This window comes from Archocentrus centrarchus, chromosome 10 (assembly GCF_007364275.1).
Source record: "Archocentrus centrarchus isolate MPI-CPG fArcCen1 chromosome 10, fArcCen1, whole genome shotgun sequence".
Taxonomy (NCBI): domain Eukaryota; kingdom Metazoa; phylum Chordata; class Actinopteri; order Cichliformes; family Cichlidae; genus Archocentrus; species Archocentrus centrarchus.
The window spans coordinates 34,983,488-35,002,995 of record NC_044355.1 but is presented as its reverse complement, the minus strand read 5'-3'; the positions used below and the strand labels follow the sequence as shown (position 1 = coordinate 35,002,995).

Sequence of the window (19,508 nt, the reverse complement as noted above, 5' to 3'; positions counted from 1 at the left end):
TGTTGGCACTGAAGAGCATAACAATGAAGAAATTAGATCCTTAAACGTAGTTACAGCACTTTCAGAAAGACTTCTACTGTAATAAAACTTATTCCTCACTGCTGTGTAATCCATTAGAGCAGAGCTCTTCAACTCCAGGCCTCGAGAGCCTCTGTCCTGCAGGTTTTAGATGTGTCTCTGCTTCAACACACCTGAGTCAAATATAGAAGTCATTAGCAGGACTCTGGAGAACTTGACTGCATACTGAGGAGATAATTCAGCCATTTGATTCAGGCGTGTTGGATCAGAGACACATCTAAAACCTGCAGGACAGAGGCTCTCGAGGCCTGGAGTTGAAGAGCCCTGCATTAGAGTAAATGTAAATGTTACTAAGAAACGATCAGATAGGAGGGGGCTTTCAGGGAATACTGTTAGGTCTTCAGTTTCTATGCCATAGATCAGGACAAGATCCAGAGTATGATTAGTGGTGGGTGGGCCACATTACATTTTGAGAGAAGCCAGTTGAATCTAATAATAGATTAAAGCCGCAACCGGCAATTATTGGGCCCTCGCACCTGGCGCGGGTCGAGCCGTTCCGGAGGCTGGCGCAGTCGGGAGCGTCGCGGGCACACCTGGATGCTGTCGAGCCCAGTGGGCAACTCGTATCTTGCATCATTGAGATGAGACAATTCGGTGTCCTGTGGTATATTATTGAAATCCCAAAATCAAAGTGTTGTTATGGCAACACTGTCTGAAATTCTATAAAACCTTTTGAGTAACCAAAATGGATGCATGAATGAATAATGAATGCCATACAGATGTGACCCCCCCCCCCCCCCCCCCCCCCCCCCCCCCGCCAATAAATAAATAAATGAAATATTCCAATCCCACCAAAATGTTCTTAAATTCATGACTCTTCTTTGTCCCAAAACATATTCTGCCATATTTTTATTTAGGGCCCAAGCATGGCAAGCCCAAGGGTGGCTGTAGCTCACCTACTGAGTGGAAGGTCAGCGGCTCGATTCCTGGCTGCTCCAAGCTGCATGCCAAAGTGTCCTAGAGCAAGATACTAACCCCCAAGTTGCTCTCTGACGCAAGTGTTGGAGTATGAATGTGTGTGAATGTTAGGAATTTAGCTTAGTTACTCGTTGAAGTGCTTGGGGTAAATCTAAACATGTTGTATAAGCGCTTTGAGTGCTCAGACATATATATATATATATATATATATATATATATATATATATATATATATATATATATATGAACTAATCCTTTTACTATTTACAACCTGTGCGAAGGCTCTGTTGTATCTGCTTTTGCTTATTCAGGCAAATGAATTCTTTTTTGAGGGCCTAAACATGCTCAAAAACTCATGACATTTTGCACACGTCAGGTCTGGTGAAAATTTACATACTTTAATGGTTTCAGACGACTCTTTCAAAATAGGTCTACAGCACCACCTTTAGTTCACTTCTCACTGCTGTGTTTCACATACATGTATGAAATTTGGTACACATATGTAACATGTCCAGACGAACAAAAAAGACCACTGGGTCCAATGCCCTAAACCCAACAGGAAGGCCACCATTTTGAATTAAATGAGCAATTTTAGCAATTTCCTGCCCTCATAGTTTGTCCAACTACTCTTAAGATTTGGATGGGATCCGCTTAAGATTTGATCAGTGTAATCTACACACCAGGGACAATCTAAATTTCAAAACTGGTGAGTTTTCACCAGGGTGCATGGCCATGACACCACACGGAATTTCATTCCCCAGGAAATTTTGATTGGCTCTTATTCACCCCTTCATAATCCAGTGTGGACCAAACTTCTTCAGTAGGATGAGGGTCCACTCCTGAACACATATATATGACAATATTTAATGAAAATCACAGTGTCACCTAGTGGGAACAGGAAATGTCATGTTTTACACTTTGAGGTACAGCTCTAAGGTGGTTGAGCAGAAATATCTAAAATTTCACCTGGAAAGCCTTAAGGAGTTGGCCTTACATTGTTTTCAAAACTGTGAGTTTTCGCCAAAGGGTGTGATCCAGGCGGGATGGCGAATTTCGATGTTTTGCCATAATGAAAAAAAAAGCAGTAACTCAAAGCCACATTGCCCAATCTGCACCAAACTACAGTGCTTTGATAAGCGTCCTGTCCTGAACATATTGATATGCACATAGTCAGTAAAACTTACAACAACACCACCTAGTGGGAACTGGAAATATCATGAAATACCATGTTTTATATATAGCTCCGGAGCTACATTTTATCTGTGTATCTTAAATTGTGCAGGCTCATGTAACATCCTAATATGCGCTAAAAAAGTCTCTTGGAGTCATACCCAAAACCCAACAGGAAGTCAGCCATCTTCAATTTAAGGTGTCATTTTTGCATTTTCAGGCCTCCTATTTGAATGAACTCTGTCTACGGCATTTTACAGGTTTTACAGAATCTCAAACAGTGTTGCTGTAACAACACTTTGATTTTGCGATTTCAATCCTATACCACAGGACACCAAACTGTCACATCTCAAATATACATTGTCCAATCTGTCCCAAACTTCATATGCTTCATGAGAGTGTGAGTATTGACACACCCATCTACCAGCTTTGCATCACACTCAGAACACTACCTAGTGGGGACAGGAAATCAGCAGTATACTGATAATCATCCCATGAACATTACGTTGTCATTGATGGGTGCAGGTATTACATGCAGCATCATGACATGTAATTAGTGGGTACGGTGTAGCCTAGTGGACTGACAGCATCCAGGTGAGCCCGTGACGTTTGCGACCGCACCAGCCTCCGAGAGCAGAATGGCTCGACTCGCACTGGGTGCAAGGGCCCAAACATCACCGCTTGCGGCTTTAATTCTCATATGGATTTGTACCTTAATTTTAGCATGGTTCACATGAATGTTGAACTAATACAAGAAATCAAGATTCATAGTAATGGTTCTTAAAGAGAAAAATAGAACACACACACAATGAATACCAGAATGTTCCTCAGAGAGAAGTGTAGAAAAAAAATCCAGCTTCATGTAAACATTGTCAACTCTAACATATTTATTGGGAAAATAATTGGGTAACTGCCATGTCAAGTAAGTCCATGTTAGAACGAACATTTTCACTGTTTTAAACACACATTATTCAACTTTATTTATATAGATTTATACAGCACCAAATCACAACAGCTGTCTCCTGATAGTGCTTGTCATTCGGTGAAAAATCTCTGCAGTGATCCTGTGCTTCTTTCCACCGTAGAAGAGTTTGGTATGGAACATGATGTTAGTACTGTAGCCTGACTTGGAACAGAATATGTTGCACGCTGCACCCATGGTATAGTCAGAACTGAATTGCCATATCCATTTTGGAATTTGAGCATGTAATGCTCCAAACTTGATACACAGACTTGACCATTGTTGTGCAAGCCAAATCTTTTGCTAATACTATCTATTATTAATTATAATCTTGCTCATCCTCACTAACATCATCATTATCATCATAACTGCTAGTTATTAGACCTTCCAAGCATGTGATATATGTGATACAGGTATAACACCAAGAAAACACTCAATCAGCCATTTCTCAGGAAATCTGAATTCTGTTTGGATTACATAAGGTCATTATTTTTAAAATGCCATTTGTTTTTGCAGTAAATGTTATTGTTTCCCATGAAAACTGAATGCCTTTTTATTTTTTTTATTCAACACAGTCTAACAATAGAATGTAGCCTGAGGCTGGTTGTATGATCATAAGAAGGGACGATTCTGGTAACAGCAGTCTGAAAACATCATACATCCTCTGGCATTCTTCCAACCTGTCAACAAAACAAAAGCATTTCAATTTAATAAAGGAACAAAAACATTCTTGACAAAGAGACATGCATTTAATTTCTGTTATTTGAGAAAGCATAGGGTGAGGAAATATGTGATAAGGATTCAATTCATTTTGATTTCAATTGAAACAACCAATCCATTTGATTTTGAATAGAACTGGATCTGTGGTACTGGGGTACCGTGGAACTAGATCAATTCAATTCAGTTTTATTTTTATAGCGCCAAACCACAACAAACGGTAGCCTCAAAGCACTTTATATTATAACGTAAAGACCATACAGTAAATACAGAGAAAACCCAACAGTCAAAACGACCCCCTATGAGCAGCACTTGGTGACAGTGGGAAGGAAAAACTCCCTTTTAACAGGAAGAAACCTCCAGCAGAACCAGGCTCAGGGAGGGGCAGTCATCGGCTGCAATCGGTTGGGGCTGAGGGGAGAGAGATGGGACAAATGACAGACTATGGAAGCAAACCAGAGATTAATAATAACCAATGATTAAATGCAGAGTGGGGTATAAACAGAGTGAAAAGAGGTGAATGAAGAAGAAACGCTCAGCGCATCATGGGAACCCCCCCAGCAGCCTATGCCTATTACAATGTAACTCAAACCCATAACAATAATTACATGTAAAGAAAACACTGAAAAGATGTAGAATTTAGACATATTTTATTTTATCTTTTCATTCATAAAAACTGACTTCCTGGATGTCATCACTTTTAGTCTAATTTTTTTGACATCTTATCCTACAAATGGATGCAGGAGAATATAGATGTTTTTCAATAACTCATGTTCTCATTATTGTAGATTGTATTATTATGTTTTTAATATTTATTCAACTCTATTCTAAATGCCATTTGTCTGTGTAAGTGTTTGGAGTCATTTTAACATCTGATCTGTTTGTTTTTGTTCAGTTAGCAGCATGAGCTGTGTAAACATATAGAGAGATTTTGAAGTTTTAAAATCTGGGCATTTTAAGTATTAATCACAGTACATTTAAGCTGGAAGACCGCAAAAACACAGAGCTAAACTGTGATGTCATCAAGTATGCTGGTATTACAACTGAAAAATTCTCACGCTGCATCCTTGGAAAGTGCATACTTGTCAAGTACACAAGTACAAACTTGCGTACTTGTCTGTGGCGGGAGACTCACGGTGCTACGTCATCTTAAATCAACAATGTCATTTAGACACGCCAGATCTTTCACAATTTGAAAACGTGACCCAATTACGGCAAACATTGCACTTTTTGTGCAAATTTGATATGAATCTGGTAGTTTTGAGGGAGTTTTGTTAACAAACATACCAGAAACACTACCCTGTTCACCGCTCCAGCGGCAGGGTAACAATATATAACCAATGTTAGTCGTAGTAGTACATAGTGGCTGCTTCAGTGAATGCACAATATTTTGTATTCTTAGAAATTGTTGCTGATGCCTTTTTATATAATGGATACAGCCTGGTGCAGGTACAAAGGCTTAAACATTGGAAGAGGTTGCTTTGGTTGAGGATGTGCTCACTGAGTGCTTTCAGTGTTCTTTAATGGCTCTGAATTTATTCTTTTGGCAGCATGTGTTTGGAACACCATAAAATTTCCCTAACGAAAAAACATTTGCCAATACATCAGAATATTTACAGAATATTTGTTCTTAGAGATTTACAAATCACCAAAGATCAATATCAGTCTTAAAAATCCTTTATCAGGCTCTGACTAACACTGTCACCAGCTTTATGTGAAAGATACAGAATGGAGATATGTTCAGGGATTATATAACCAGAAAAGGCTGTTTTGCCTCCCAATACTGCTACTGCCACTAAATGAGTAGCTGTCGCTGCCAATTGAAAATTTAGGATTGGCATGAGAGGTAGGTTGTTGACATAATATATTTGAAATAGCTGAGCTCTGAGATTTCCATGTAACTGTGTAAAACACAGACATGTTTTTTTGTTCAGTAAGGATCACATCTATTATTTGTCCCGTGGTATGTGTGACCTTTGGGCCAAAGTGGTGCAAAAGCACAATGAAACAAGGTCTTTTTTCCTGCTAAACGTGTATACAGACTCAGTGGCTCTGAGAAAATAGCTTACACACACACACACACACACACACACACACACACACACACACACACACACACACACACACACACACACACACACACACACCATCTTTCCACCAGCTGCTGCTGTCTGACAAGCTGATGACTGTGTTTTTTCCCCTCCTTGTTTCAAAGTATGTTGAGCAGATGGCCTGGAGAGGCAGAGTAGGGGAATGTGTTAGAGAGTGTGTTAGACTGCTGGGGAATGCGCCAAGTGTGTGTGTGTGTGTGTGTGTGTGTGTGTGTGTGTGGTTTCAGTTCGCGTGCCTTCTCACTGCCCTCTGCCCTTCATGGCGCCAGCTTCACTTCCCCTTCGCTCTAAACATCTGGTGTCTGGGGTTTATAGAACACTCACATGTACGCACACACGCACACACAGAGCAGAACAGCTAGCCAGCAGGGAAAAAGCTCTAAGCTCGTTTACATCTAAAAGAGCAATATGTCTCGATTAGTGTGAAGTGAAGAAATGAGAGTACACCGTGTACGTATCACAACTGAAAATCTTTTCATCATTACATACTAAGTTTGTCCCATCTCCTTCAAAACCATATAGGTGTGCCATTCTCCTACAAAGTTTAGTAAAATGTGTAACGCTGTGCAAAATGTAAATTAACAAAGAAGGCAATAACTTGCAAACAATTCAAAGCTTACATTTTGTCACCTTGTTAAAATAATGGCCTAAGCAAATTTTTAATGAAAGTTATATTTTTGCTTAAATCATCTAGTTTTTGGTTTCAGTTCTTTCGTTTCTCTGAAAAACATGATAAAAAATGACAGATTATTATTTTAGCAAGGTGACAATTTGATTTTAAAGGGTTGAAAAATATTTGCTACCTTTTAATTTGATTCGAGCAACACATTTCAGAAAGTGAGATCCCTTGTATGTTGCATCACCACATCCATCACTAAGTGGGGAATTGATCACTCTTTTCAAGTAGTCTTTTAAACACATTAAACAAACTGGTGTATTTGTGGTCTTGTGTAAAAACTTCAGAAGTGGTAAATAGAATGTTGTTTTGCTCTTGGTGTAAAAATATCTAATTATGTAAGTTAATTGATAAATGCTTGCCTGGTTTATTTTGGGGAGGGGCTTAAGTTTAATAAGCCTGGGTTGATGCTCCTGAGGGGAAGTGAGGGAGGCATTGCCGGCCTAGAGTGTTGACTAGTGCCCAACAGCCTAGCCTTTGTTTTGTTTTTTGGCTTAGTTGATTTTTGAGTTTTCTTTGGTTCTTTTGAACAGTTTTAAGTTGGTTTTTGTATAGTTTTTGCATCTCTTGTTGGTCATATCACATATCATCTGATCTGCCTTGTTATCAGCACCTGTAAATAAATTGCACATCAGGTTAAGAGAATTCCTGCCTCCAAGTGTACTTCGTCAGCCGTAGCTGTAACCCTACTACACACGCATTGTGTAACTTTGCATCTATACACCACCACAGTAAATTTTGGATCAAACAATTAAGATGTGGAAGTGCAAGCTTTCAGCGTTAATTCAAGTGGCTTAACAAAAGTATTGCATTAAGTTTTTAGGGCTGCCAGACAGAACCTGCAGGCTGTTTGTTGCATGCAGAAATTTGTTTCCATACCACACAAATCAAACTTTTCTAAAACACACAAGCTTTTTAATTTATAGTCTTAAGATATAGCATGGCATAGATCCTATCCTATGGAGACAGGACAAAACACAAACTATGGAGGAGAGAAGACCTGAGGGATGAAAAGAGGTGGGTGGAGAAGAAATTCTCAGTATATTATTGGAAGATAACCCATAGGAGCATAACCAAGGGATGGTTAAGGATCACCTGATCCAGGCCTAACTATAAGTTTTATCAAAAAATAAAGTCTTGATGCAGAAAAGGTGTTGAAAAGGTTTTGTCTGTCACCTGAATCCAATCTGGCAGCTAGCTCCACAGGAGAGGAGCCTGAGAGCTGAAGTCTGTTGGAACACTAAAATGTATATTAAAACAGAATGCTATAATTTGCAAATCTCATAATCCCATAGTTTACATAAAACATCAAATGTTTTCAAATGTTTCTGTCATGGAAATGTACTATTTTATTATAAATATTAGCTCATTTTGAATTTGATGGGAGCAGCATGTTGGCAAAGTAAGTGGTACTAAAAAGAAACAGCTGCAGGAACATTTAGCAACTAATTAGGTTAATTGGCAACAGATAAGTAACATGATTGGGTATTTTTTAAAAAAAGGCAGCGTTTCTCAAAAGTAAAGATGGCCAGAGGCTCACCAATCTGTATCCAAATTGCATCTACAAATTGTGTAAAATTTCAGAATAATGTTCCATAAAATTGCAAAAACCTTTGTTGTATATGTGAATATGTCATTATCTAAATAATATTCCAAGAATCTGGAGACATTTCTGTGAGCCAGGGACAAGGCTGAAAATCAATATTGGATGCCCATGATTTTCAGGCTCTCAGGTGGCACTGCATTAATAATTGACATGTTTCTGCCATGGAAATCACTGCATGGAAAGCTTCCAGAAATCACTGTAAACACTGTTCACTGTGCCATCCATAAAGGCTCTATCATGATCCAGAAAGGTTGCTGTCTTCTCTGGGCCAGAGCTTATTTAAAATGGACAGAAGCAAAATGGTCAGATGAATTGAAATTTGAAATTCTTTTTGGAAAACATGGATGGTGGATCCATCCTTATAAGCACAAACAGTATGGGGTGTATTAGTGACTATGGAATTGGCAGCTTGCACATCTGGAAAGGCACGATCAATCCTGAAAGGTGTATATATTGGTTTCAGAGCAACATATGCTCACATCCAAACAATTTTTTTTATGGAAGGCCTTCCATATTTCAACAAGACAATGTGGAACTGCATAATGAAGTTGTTAAAACAGCATGGCTTTTCATAGTAGAAGAATCTGGGTGCTGAACTTTGACAGAAATACAACAAGGAAGACCCAGGACTGTTGAGCAAGTAGAATCCTATATCCAACAAGAATGGGACACCCCCCTAAAATGTCCAGCAGCTAGTCTCCTCAATTCCCAGATGTTTACGGACTGTTGTTGTGATGAGATATTAAACAGTGGTATATATGGCCCCTTCCAACATTTTTGAGATGTGTTGCTGCCATCAAATTCAAAGCAAACATTTTTCTTAAAGTGGTACATTTTCTCAGTTTAAACATTTAATATGTTTTCTACATTCTATTGTGATTAAAATATGGGTTTCTGAGACTCGCAAATGCTTGCATTCTGTCCCAGTAAGCCTGCAGTTTAAGAGCAAAGTGCTCTACTGCGATAACATGAGATCTTTAAGATATTATGGAACCCGATTATTCAAGACCATGAATGATAAAGGCCTCATTTAGTAATTGACAATGTATGTTATATGGAAAATGAATGCCACCTCACCTTCCTCTTCTTGCTCCTTCCCTCAGCCTGCAGGGTCCTTGTGCACTGTTCGACACACTGAGAGAAGTTCAGACTGCTGTGATCTGAACTGTAGTCCAGCTCAGCTAACTGAGCCAGAGACAGGATGTAATTGCAGGCTATACGTAATATAGCCAGTTTGGAGAGCTTCTGGCCATATGAGTAACATGGAACCTAGAGAACGGTCAGTTGGTTGGAGAAAGAAAAAAAAAAAGGAAAATGAATAAAGGCATTTTCTTTTTCTTTACTAGGGATGTTCCCTGTACTAATTTACTAGTCATTTAAATGACAGAAAAAGAGAAAACAAAAAAATCAAGCAAGTCAGCTAGTCTAAAAGTAAGGAGATACTCAAAAACTGAGCTCAACCTAATCAATGATTAAAACACTGTCTGTTCAAATATTGCACATATATCTAAGAGCTTTATCAAACTAAAAAGAAAACAGCCTTGAAATATTTCACTTTATGTATTGATATAGAATATATGAAAGTTTACACTTTTGAATTAAATTACAAAAACAACCTTTTCACGATATTCTTTTTTAAGATATACTAGTCCATTTATTGATCAAAATAGCATACTGTGGGACCTTCAAAAGACAGCAAAATATCAATCTGTTCTTGAAGAACGTTTAAAGGACTTCGTTATACTTCATACAATTTATCTAAAATTCTGGAAGCTGCTACAAAAAAGAAAACAGGGCATATTATGACAACAGCAGATAAATCATGGTCCACATATTAAGGAATTCACCCATCACATATTCAAAGTTGGTTGCAAACACCTTGTTAGTCTCCTCTCATTTATCTGAATTGCTATGCTGTTTTCAGCATGGGCTTACACTTTGTAATTATTGTTGCTAGTGCATTACTTCTCATTGGGTCTGTTCAGTTTGGACCTGCTAATTTGAGCAGCTCTTGGTAGAATGCTGGTAACTGCTGAAATAAACTGGCTCTCTTTTTTTATATCAGTTAATACATTGACTCCCATCAGTGCATTTTGGCATCACACTGATTTTTTTTGTTTTGGTTTTGTGTTAGATTTTGTTGTTTCTTTGTTCATTTTGTATATTTGCTGAGATCATGGATATCTTCCCTGGAATTTGCTGGAGACAGTCTCCTAGTTTGCCACAATTTTCCGATTACCACGACAAAAAAATGTTACCTTCACCTTCCACATCCTCTGTAGCTCTTCTCTCAGCTCTTGGTATTTCTCAAGCTTCTCATGTTCCTTCTTACTAATGTTGCTATCCCTTGGTATTGCTACTGTCAGAACACAATGTGTAGCAGGCAGGATAGGACCCCCAAAATGCAGGCTCCGGAAACGGGACATAAACTCAGAAGCACAGCTTTATTGCGGGAAACTAAATTATAAACAAGGAGCAGACCAGGAACTAAATACACTGAGAGAATTAATTTGGGGGAGAACATCAGAGACAAACACACAGCATGGAGAGCTGACAGCAACGACATGACAAAGGACACAGGAAAACTGAGACAATAAATGCACGGAGGGATAATCAGGAAACAGGCAACAGGTGGGGACGCACATCTGAACATAATCACAGAAACGAGACCAGAAGCAAAACTAAACAGAGAGAACAAGACACCAAGTCTGAAAAAGTAAAACAGGAAACATAGAAACAAGAACGCAGAGTTGGCACAGGAGGCAGGCATAAGAATGAACGTAAACACAAAGAACCAAGACACATGCACAAACACAGAAGGAGGAACTGAACTAAGGAGCAGTACGGAAAACATGATTAAATATACTCAAATGGAAACAAAGGACAAGAAACCAAAAACCAAGGATCACAAAAATAATGAGATAAAAACATAAGAACACTGGGCAAAAGGACCAGGACCATCACAGCTGCATCTATCACTATGGCCTTCTTCCTCTGCTTGTCCACCACCACCATCACCAGTTTGTTTGTATCTGGAAGTCCCACATGATCTCAGCATGGTCATTCTCAACCACCGTTGGGGGTGAATCCCATTTTGACCCCGGGACTTCCAGGCCATACTTGGCACAGATGTTCCTGTATTTCCAGCCACTGAGTTGGATCATCTCAGGAGCATCTCTGCACAGCCTGCACCTGAGGTCTTGCCTGGTGTGGTAGACCGCAGCCTCTATCGATCTTCTTCTTAGAGCCTGTTCCTGTACTGCCAAAATGCAGAAGTGTATGGAAAAACTAAATACACCCTTACTGCTTCCACAGGAATTAAGAGGGAGTAAGTAGCAGCCAGGTACTGCTAATCAAATGTTCTTGATTAACTGATCTTCAGGAAGTCTGACTACCTTAGAACCTATCTTAAAAAGAAGAACTTGGTTGTACATAGAAGCTATGCTATACAGTTTCCATAAAAACTTGTTTGGAAGGGTTGCTTGGAGAAAGCCTTTTCTCTCTAAAAAGATCATGGCAGCGTGGCCTAGGTTTGCAAAGTGACATCTGAACAAACTAAAAGACTTCTTGAACAATGTCCTTTGGACAGATGAGACCAAAGTAGAGATGTCAGGCTGTAATGCAGAGAGTCACATCTGGAGAAAACCAAACAGCATATCAACAAAAACACCTCATACAAACTATCAAGCACAGTGATGGAGGGGTGATGATTTTGCAGCCACAGAACCTGGGCGCCTTGCAGTCACTGAATCGACCATGATCTCCTCTGTATACCAAATTATTCTACTCACAGTCATCTATCCGATAACTAAAGCTTGGCCCAAATTGGATTATGCAAGAGGACAATGAATCCAAGCAAATAAGTAAAGATGGTTCACTTGGGGAAAAAAAGAATAAGGGTGTTGCAATGGCCAGACCAGACCTCAACCTAATTGAAATGGACCTTAATTAAGAGAGCTGTCTATAAATGAATGCCCAAAAACCTCAATGAACTGAAGCAACCTTGTAAAGAAGAGTGGGCCAAACAACAAACATGAGAAAAAGAAGCTAAAGTTAATGGCATGCAGCACATAGATGCACTAGGAGTGTAAAGAGTTAATTGTCTTGTAAAAATGCTCACTGCATCATAGAAAGTCCCCAAAAAGTCCATCAAAAAGGAATCTTTGATGAGTGTAGTGATCACAGTGTAAGGTTTTATAATGCCTTAAATGACACTGTGAATGACAGAAATACGACTGTTCAAATGCTTGCCTTAATGTGATTTGGTGCTATATAAGTAAAACTAAATTGAATTGAATTAAACTTCCTCCCACTCTACGCTAGGTTAATTGGTGATTCCATATTGGCCATGGATATGAGGTAAAATGCTTTGAGTGGGCAGTAAAATTAGAAAAGCACTACATAAATGCTGGTCCATTCTATGCCATTCTAGAGTAAACGGAGCCAATGAAAAGAACACAATATAAGAAAAATCTGTTTTTTTCTTTCTAGCCCATCTTAGTAGTCTTGCCATGGTGTTTTGGATCAACTGAAGGCTTTCCAGGGATGATTTTAAAAAACCTGATAATAAGGAATTTCATAATAGTCAAACCTAGAAGTAACAAATTATAAACTACATTTTCAGCATTGGTCTGAGATAGAATGTTCTTTGTGCAACCTGAGGCCGCCCTCTGCTACCCATCGGAAAGCGTGCAGGCTGAAGGCATTTCTGTGTTTCAGACCTGGAGTTTACAGGCTTCTTTTATATGCAGTCTATGAACCATGCTTGTAGTGGACTGTTTTGAAGAAGCATACAGTACTAAAAATGGGCAGGCCAGTGGTTCTGGATTTGCGAGTCCTGGTAAGCAGGAGCCTTTCTTTGTTTCCTCCTGTGTCTGTGTACTTTTCTCTTTCTATATTCCAAAAACATGCATGTTAGGCTAACTGAAGATTCTACATTGTCCAAAGATGTGAATTTCAGTATGAATACGCTAGTAAGGGTTAAGTGTACTGGAAAAACCACAGTCCAAATGCTCGTAGACCTGGTAGTGGTGAATCCCTTCTGCATGATTTATCCATTAATTATCTCCATTAATTCCATTAATATTAAGTTCCTGTAAAAGTAAACTGTATTCTTAATTATTTCAGAACTTCCCCTCTTACAATTTAAGGGACTGATGAAATCTTCAGAAGAGTGGGTAGGATGGTAGGGGGATTATTCACTCTCTTATCATCAGATGTCTCTGGTGTGGAGCCAGCTTGTGGACACTCCGTATGGGTGTCATCTACCCAGTCTACATCAGACACACTGAGCAGGCTTTCAGGCTCAGGGCCAGTGAAAAACCTTTTAGGCTCACAGGACTTCTTTTTGAGCTTCTTGTTAGTGCTCGGCAGAGAGATCTGTACTGAATCTTTGTCACTTTTCTGTTGAGATCTATTCCAGGTATTAATCAGAGGAGGAAGATTCTTCATTTTGCAGCAGTTACATTAATTAATAGATAAAGTAAAATACATTTCACCAAAAATCTAATTTGAAAACCAAAATTATATTTGGAAACTACAAAGAGTCTGTGTGAGAAGAGAACATAACTCTTTCTTTTTGGGCAGCAATACTTTTTTTCTTTCATGGTTGACTTGTGAACTTAAATCATTCCAGGTTTTTTCTGCTCTTAATTGGGAATATTTTTGGTTTTACTTTGATTTTACCTTTAGCAGCACTGAGTACACTTCAGTGCTTTAATTCACTGTAATTTGAATGATGTAGAACTGATGATTAATTAAATTTTGATTCATTTGCCAATGTTGAATCTTTTTAAACAATATTTACAAGGTTGTGTGGTGTAAGATAAACACAGCCTTTACAAAATGACTGACAAACTACACAAAAAAGAAATTGGATGGGGTGACCACCAAGACTCTCTTCTAACGTGAGAGAGACTCACCCCATCCAGTTCTCATAAACATATATCTGTGCTTGTACACTGTAAAGTGGAAGCCTGACCTGCTTCCTTAGAGCCTCAAATGCAGCGCTAATGGTATGGACACGGGTCCTCTCCCTGGCATTAGCTAGCAGCCTCCTGGTCTGCTGGATGGCTTTAACTTCTGGAAGACGCCCGGGTCCATCAGCACTCAACCCAACCCGCTTCCTGGGAGACTCCTGTGAGCAGAAGAAAAGAGGCTCTGATTGGTGAACTGGTGAAACATGTGTTTTTCTATTTCACTGAAGTACACACTAGCACACTATTATTGAATTTGCCCTCTAGTAAGTTTGTAAATTCTAAAATTATTTAAATACAACCTCAGAACACATGAGTAACACTGTCATTATTTATTTAACTAAAAATAAGCCAAAATGCACAAGTGTGAAAAAGTAAGTACACCCCCCACTCTTCTTTACAAGGTAGCTTAATTTCATTGAGCTTTGCAGGCATTTGTTTATGCACAGCTCTCCTGAGGTCCCACCACAGAATTTCAGTTAGGTTGAGGTCTGGACTTTGACTGGACTATTGCAACACCTTGATTCTTTTCACTTTTCAGCCATTCTGTTGCACAGTCATGGCAGTAGTACCACTGTCACAACTAAATTCTGATTTCTTTATTTGTCAATAAAAGTATTTTAAACTTATGAAATACTTATTGTTCTTCATTATGTAAAAGGAACATAATGAAGAACTAAATAAAAACTGAAATGGCAATGTGTATGAACCAAAATCTGTGCCATTGCCAAAACTTTTGGCCAAGACTGTAGTCTTTCTTATGTTCTTAGGATGATTATCCTTGCTGCATGACCCAATTTGGGCCAAGCTTTAGTTATTGGACAGATTGACCTCACGTTAAACTCTAGAACACTTTGGTGTACAGAGTTCAGGGCCGATGCAATGACAAGAAGGTGCCCAGGTCCAGTCTTGGGGTTTGTTCCGATACAGATCTGTGCTGCCATGTTCTTTTTAGGAAGAAGAGCCTTTCTCCTGGCAAACCTAGCAAACAAGCCATAGTTGTTCAGTCTTTTCCAATTGCGAATTTTAACATTTAATACGCTAAATGAGGCCAGTAAATTGTGAGCTCTTAGGGTTTTTTTTGCAGTTTCTCTGAGCACTGCATGGTGTGACCTTGGGATGAATTTGCTAGGATGTCCACTCCTATGAAGACTGGGAAATGTCTTAATGTTTTCCACTTGTGAATAATCCTTCTCACTGTAGAATGATGGACAAATTGTTTGGAAATGGCCTTATGACCCTGCCCAGAATAATGGGTAGCAATAATTTAATCTTTAATGCACTGCTAATGTCCTTCCTTCTTAGCATTGTGTTTATACACTCCTGTGCTCCAGACCACCAAGCTGCCAAAACTACTTTTGTAGAGGTGCTCACACTTGCTGATGACCAATCAAGTGTATTTGATTATCACCTGTCTGCTACTTACCCCCTTAAAGCACCCTATAGAAGCAGTAAGGTGTACTTAGTTTTTCCACACACTGTTTCTGCATTTTGGCTTCATTTTTGCCAAAAAAAACAAAAACATAATTTTAGAACCTACTAAGGACCAGATGTCCTGGTACATAAAACTTTTTTAAAGACAGCATACTTTCTTTTGCACATGACTGTATATATATTACATATTCACCTTATGTGATTCGACTTGGGGATCCATGTGTTCGGAGGACTCAGAGGACTGGGAGACTCTGGGGATAGACAGAGCTGCAGACTGGCCTGGAGAAAGTTCCAAGGAAAGGGCCTGGTGGCTGGCTGAGTGGCTGTTGCAGGTTGATGTTGAAAGAGGGAATATGGAGTGGAGGCCCAGTTTTAGTCTGCTGGACAGAGGCTGGGAGATCGAGGTGGGCCAATGGGAGATCTCTGGGTTAGAGAATGGGGAGGCGGGTACCTGGGAAACTTTGGAAGGAGCAGCAGGCACATCACTGCCAATTCTCATGTCTATGGCACCACTCTGAGCTGTAGCCATGCTATCTTCTTTAAATCCTGACAGAAACCCTGTAGTACTGGCCATTGCCTCCTGTGACATCATCAGGTGTCTCTGGAGTGGAGCCAACTTGTGGACATTCTGTGACTCTGTATGGGTGTCATCTACCCAGTCTACATCAGACACATCAACTTGGCAGGTTTTCATCCTCTCAGGCTCAGGGCCAGTGAAAAACCTTTTAGGTTCACGGGACTTCCTCTTGAACTTCTTGTTAGTGCTCGGCAGAGAGATCAGTACTGGATTTTTGTTAACAGGTCTGTTCCAGGTATTACTCAGAGGAAGAGGATTCTTCATTTTGCCACAGTTATGGTAACTAATAGATAAAGTCAAATAAATTTTTAACAAAAATCTAAGTTCAACACACAAAAAAATATATTTGGAAATGTATATTAACTACAAAATCTTAAAAAAGTTCAATAAAATGTTTCAGTTCATTCACTATGTAAGAGTGACCACCAGCTTTCTAAACCTTCATCTCCTGGAAGAATGTACTTCGCTACTGCACAAAAAAGACAAAGGGTACATTTGGGTTTCAGACACAACTTTTGGTCCTAGTCCCAATGTTTCATCCAGGAATATACTATCCACACCAACAATAACAAAAATAGCAGACAAAGCCTCAGCTTATAACTGTGTAACAAATGCTATTTCACTGCATGGGTAGCTGCATAATCATGTGTTACTTCAATTTTATCAACAAGTTTTCTGTGGCTCCGCTCTGTCTGCACAGCAGCATCCTGAATAATCCACGTTAGTACATAAAGCTGTGTAACATCTGCTGCTCAGCACAAGTTGTCCCTCTGGATTGAGAAGTGCAGAGTACTCATCCCCTGCTGTAAAGGTTTCTTTCTGTGAATGCAGTCCAGGCCTTCGCCTCAGAATTGGGGTTACAGTGGAACTGTCTGAGCGTGGCTCCAGTCAGTCTGCATAGCAGCACCGTGAATAACCCACACTGATACACACACCGAGCACAGATATGCTGGAGTGCAACTGCTGGACATAAAAATGAGAACAGCACATGAACAAGACAGCAGCTCTTCAGGAGCAGAATCACAATCCTATATGCAGTCACACTTGCTACTCGTGATATGTAGAATAGCGACGATAGTCACTGTTTTACACTTTGCATGGATAGAGTTTCATTGGATCACAGTCGCAGAATTTTGAAAAACCTTTACATGCTCAGCGTGTCAACATAATACACAGACGAAATTCCTTTGCAGAGTTACGCTGTACTTTCCAAACGCACCAACCTTCCCCGAAGGAGTGTCAGCAGCAGTTGCCGTGATACCCCCGTTAACGATGCATCCCTCGGCAAAGTTCTGGGCCCTTACTGAGGAAAGCTCCGGTGCCGCGCGGAGATGTGAGCAGGATATTTGGAACTCGGTGCGCTGTCTTAACACGAGGCAGTGACTTCGATAAATGACCTGGTATCCCGGTATTAATAATTGTGAGCTAGTTAACTGGCTGTATTCTCTCAGTTGTCATCGCAGATCGGGTCTGGTCCTCAGTGTCCCTCTGCTTCACTGAAAACACAAACACAACCTCCTCCAATTCTACTCGCTGGCGTCTGACTGGCTGGACCCCCCCCCCCCCCCCCCCCCCCCAAAAAACACACACACACACACACACACACACACACACACACACGTGAGAATAGATTTGTGCACTGGTTTCCGAGTCGTTTTTTAAAACTATAACTTAGAGTATTTGCAGCTATTTCAACGTTGCAGAACATCCGCTATGAAGCAGATCAACAGCGCCATATGTTGGCAAGTATAAGAGACTCACAAGCTTAGGCAAGTGTGCTGACATGTAACTGAATAAATCACAGTAAATCCCAAACTCTGCGCTGTAATTCAGTATACCTGTAATACAACTGAGACGGCTCAAAATTAATTTTCCCAAAGGAGCCACATGAGAAACTGAGTGGACTGTTGCAAAGGGCCACACCAATAAACTGAACTCACTTCTGCTCAGTATTAATTTTTTATCTCTTTATAAACTTATACTGGAAGAATAGATGTTACAATCGAATTACGAATACTGACTTATTTATCAATTTAAAAATGGTGATTCCACTCTTTTCAGTTCCATCTCTTCACGGCATTTCTTTTCCTGATAGCTGTGGGATGAACTACCACATTAGCAGTGACGTGCAGTCAGGCGAGGCAGGTGAGGCACTGCCTCGCCTGTCATCATGTCAAGTAAAATACTAACAATGATAAGAGAAAATACATTTGAGCAGTTGACTGTTCTATAAAATTATTTTATAAAACTGTTTTCTGAATTATTTCATCACTTTAATGGTTAAAATCGCGGAATTTACGCATCGCCTGTTCAAACACATGGAAGAAATGCGGGGTGAGCCAGTGCAGTGCCGTGCCTCACCTCTGGTGGCGCTGTGTCACATACAATAAATGAAGCAGGCGGTTGGCGCATGTCCTTTGCTGTCTCTCTTTATATCGCCAATATACATATTGGATTACACATGTGCTACACATGCTGATGTTCCACACATACCTGTCTAGTCTCCCGTTTTGGCCGGGAAATTCCCGTATTTTACCCCTCTGTCCCGGCGTCATCCCGTATTTTTATTTTCCCATATTTTCAATTTTTTTAAAGCATTCCTGTGCCGCTCCAAACTGAATTGTCACTATCACTAGGTTAGTGCCGACAACCTCGTAAAAACAACTGGACCTCAATTGGGCTCAGTATTGCCAGCTTAGCGTTTTTTGGCCCATAAAGCGATACAGCGAAATCTTCCGCTGTCACTGGGTTCTGTGTACATAAAGCCTTCTTACTGTGTCCCTTCGTACGCTTTGGCCCAGACCTCACTTCTCCACCCTCCAACCCCCGAACCTCACTTAAATAGCGAGCCTGCCCACCCGCTCCCTCCGCTCCCATCCCCGGTCCTCGCTTCGGCCTTTATCAACCTTTGAGAGCCGACAGCGAGTTTTCTTACACAAGTTGGCAACAGTGGCCCAGATAAAGGAGGAGGGTTGAATGTAGCTGGCAGTCTCACCCCACAATGTTTTCATTAAATTTGATATTCTCACATCAAACAATACGGGACTGATCTATGTAATGTGGGTCTAGGAAAGGCATTAAAGTTATTAAGTTATTTCATGAAGTTTATTTGTAGTTCTAAACATATTTATGGTGTTTTTTCTTCACTTTTTGTCTCTTCAAAGATGTTTCTCCTCTCTTCTGCAGCCTCGATTGCAACTACAGTACATCCAAATGAACAATTATGCAAATTGGGTGATGACGTCATATAATGACTTGACAGGTATGGCTCCACAGTCTGTCTAA

At 40.0% G+C, this 19,508-nt stretch overlaps 1 protein-coding gene across 1 annotated transcript; it reads right to left on the bottom strand.

The window, feature by feature from the left end:
* Positions 1–3,038: 3,038 nt before the first annotated feature.
* atoh8 (atonal bHLH transcription factor 8) lies at positions 3,039–17,747 on the bottom strand. Its single transcript, XM_030740269.1, has 4 exons — positions 15,840–17,747; positions 14,218–14,373; positions 9,315–9,506; positions 3,039–3,807 (listed from the first exon to the last, which is right to left on the bottom strand). The coding sequence occupies exons 1-4, from the start codon at positions 16,485–16,487 to the stop codon at positions 3,781–3,783; spliced, it is 1,023 nt and encodes a 340-aa protein (XP_030596129.1). The 5' UTR covers positions 16,488–17,747; the 3' UTR covers positions 3,039–3,780.
* Between the last annotated feature and the right edge of the window lie 1,761 nt (positions 17,748–19,508).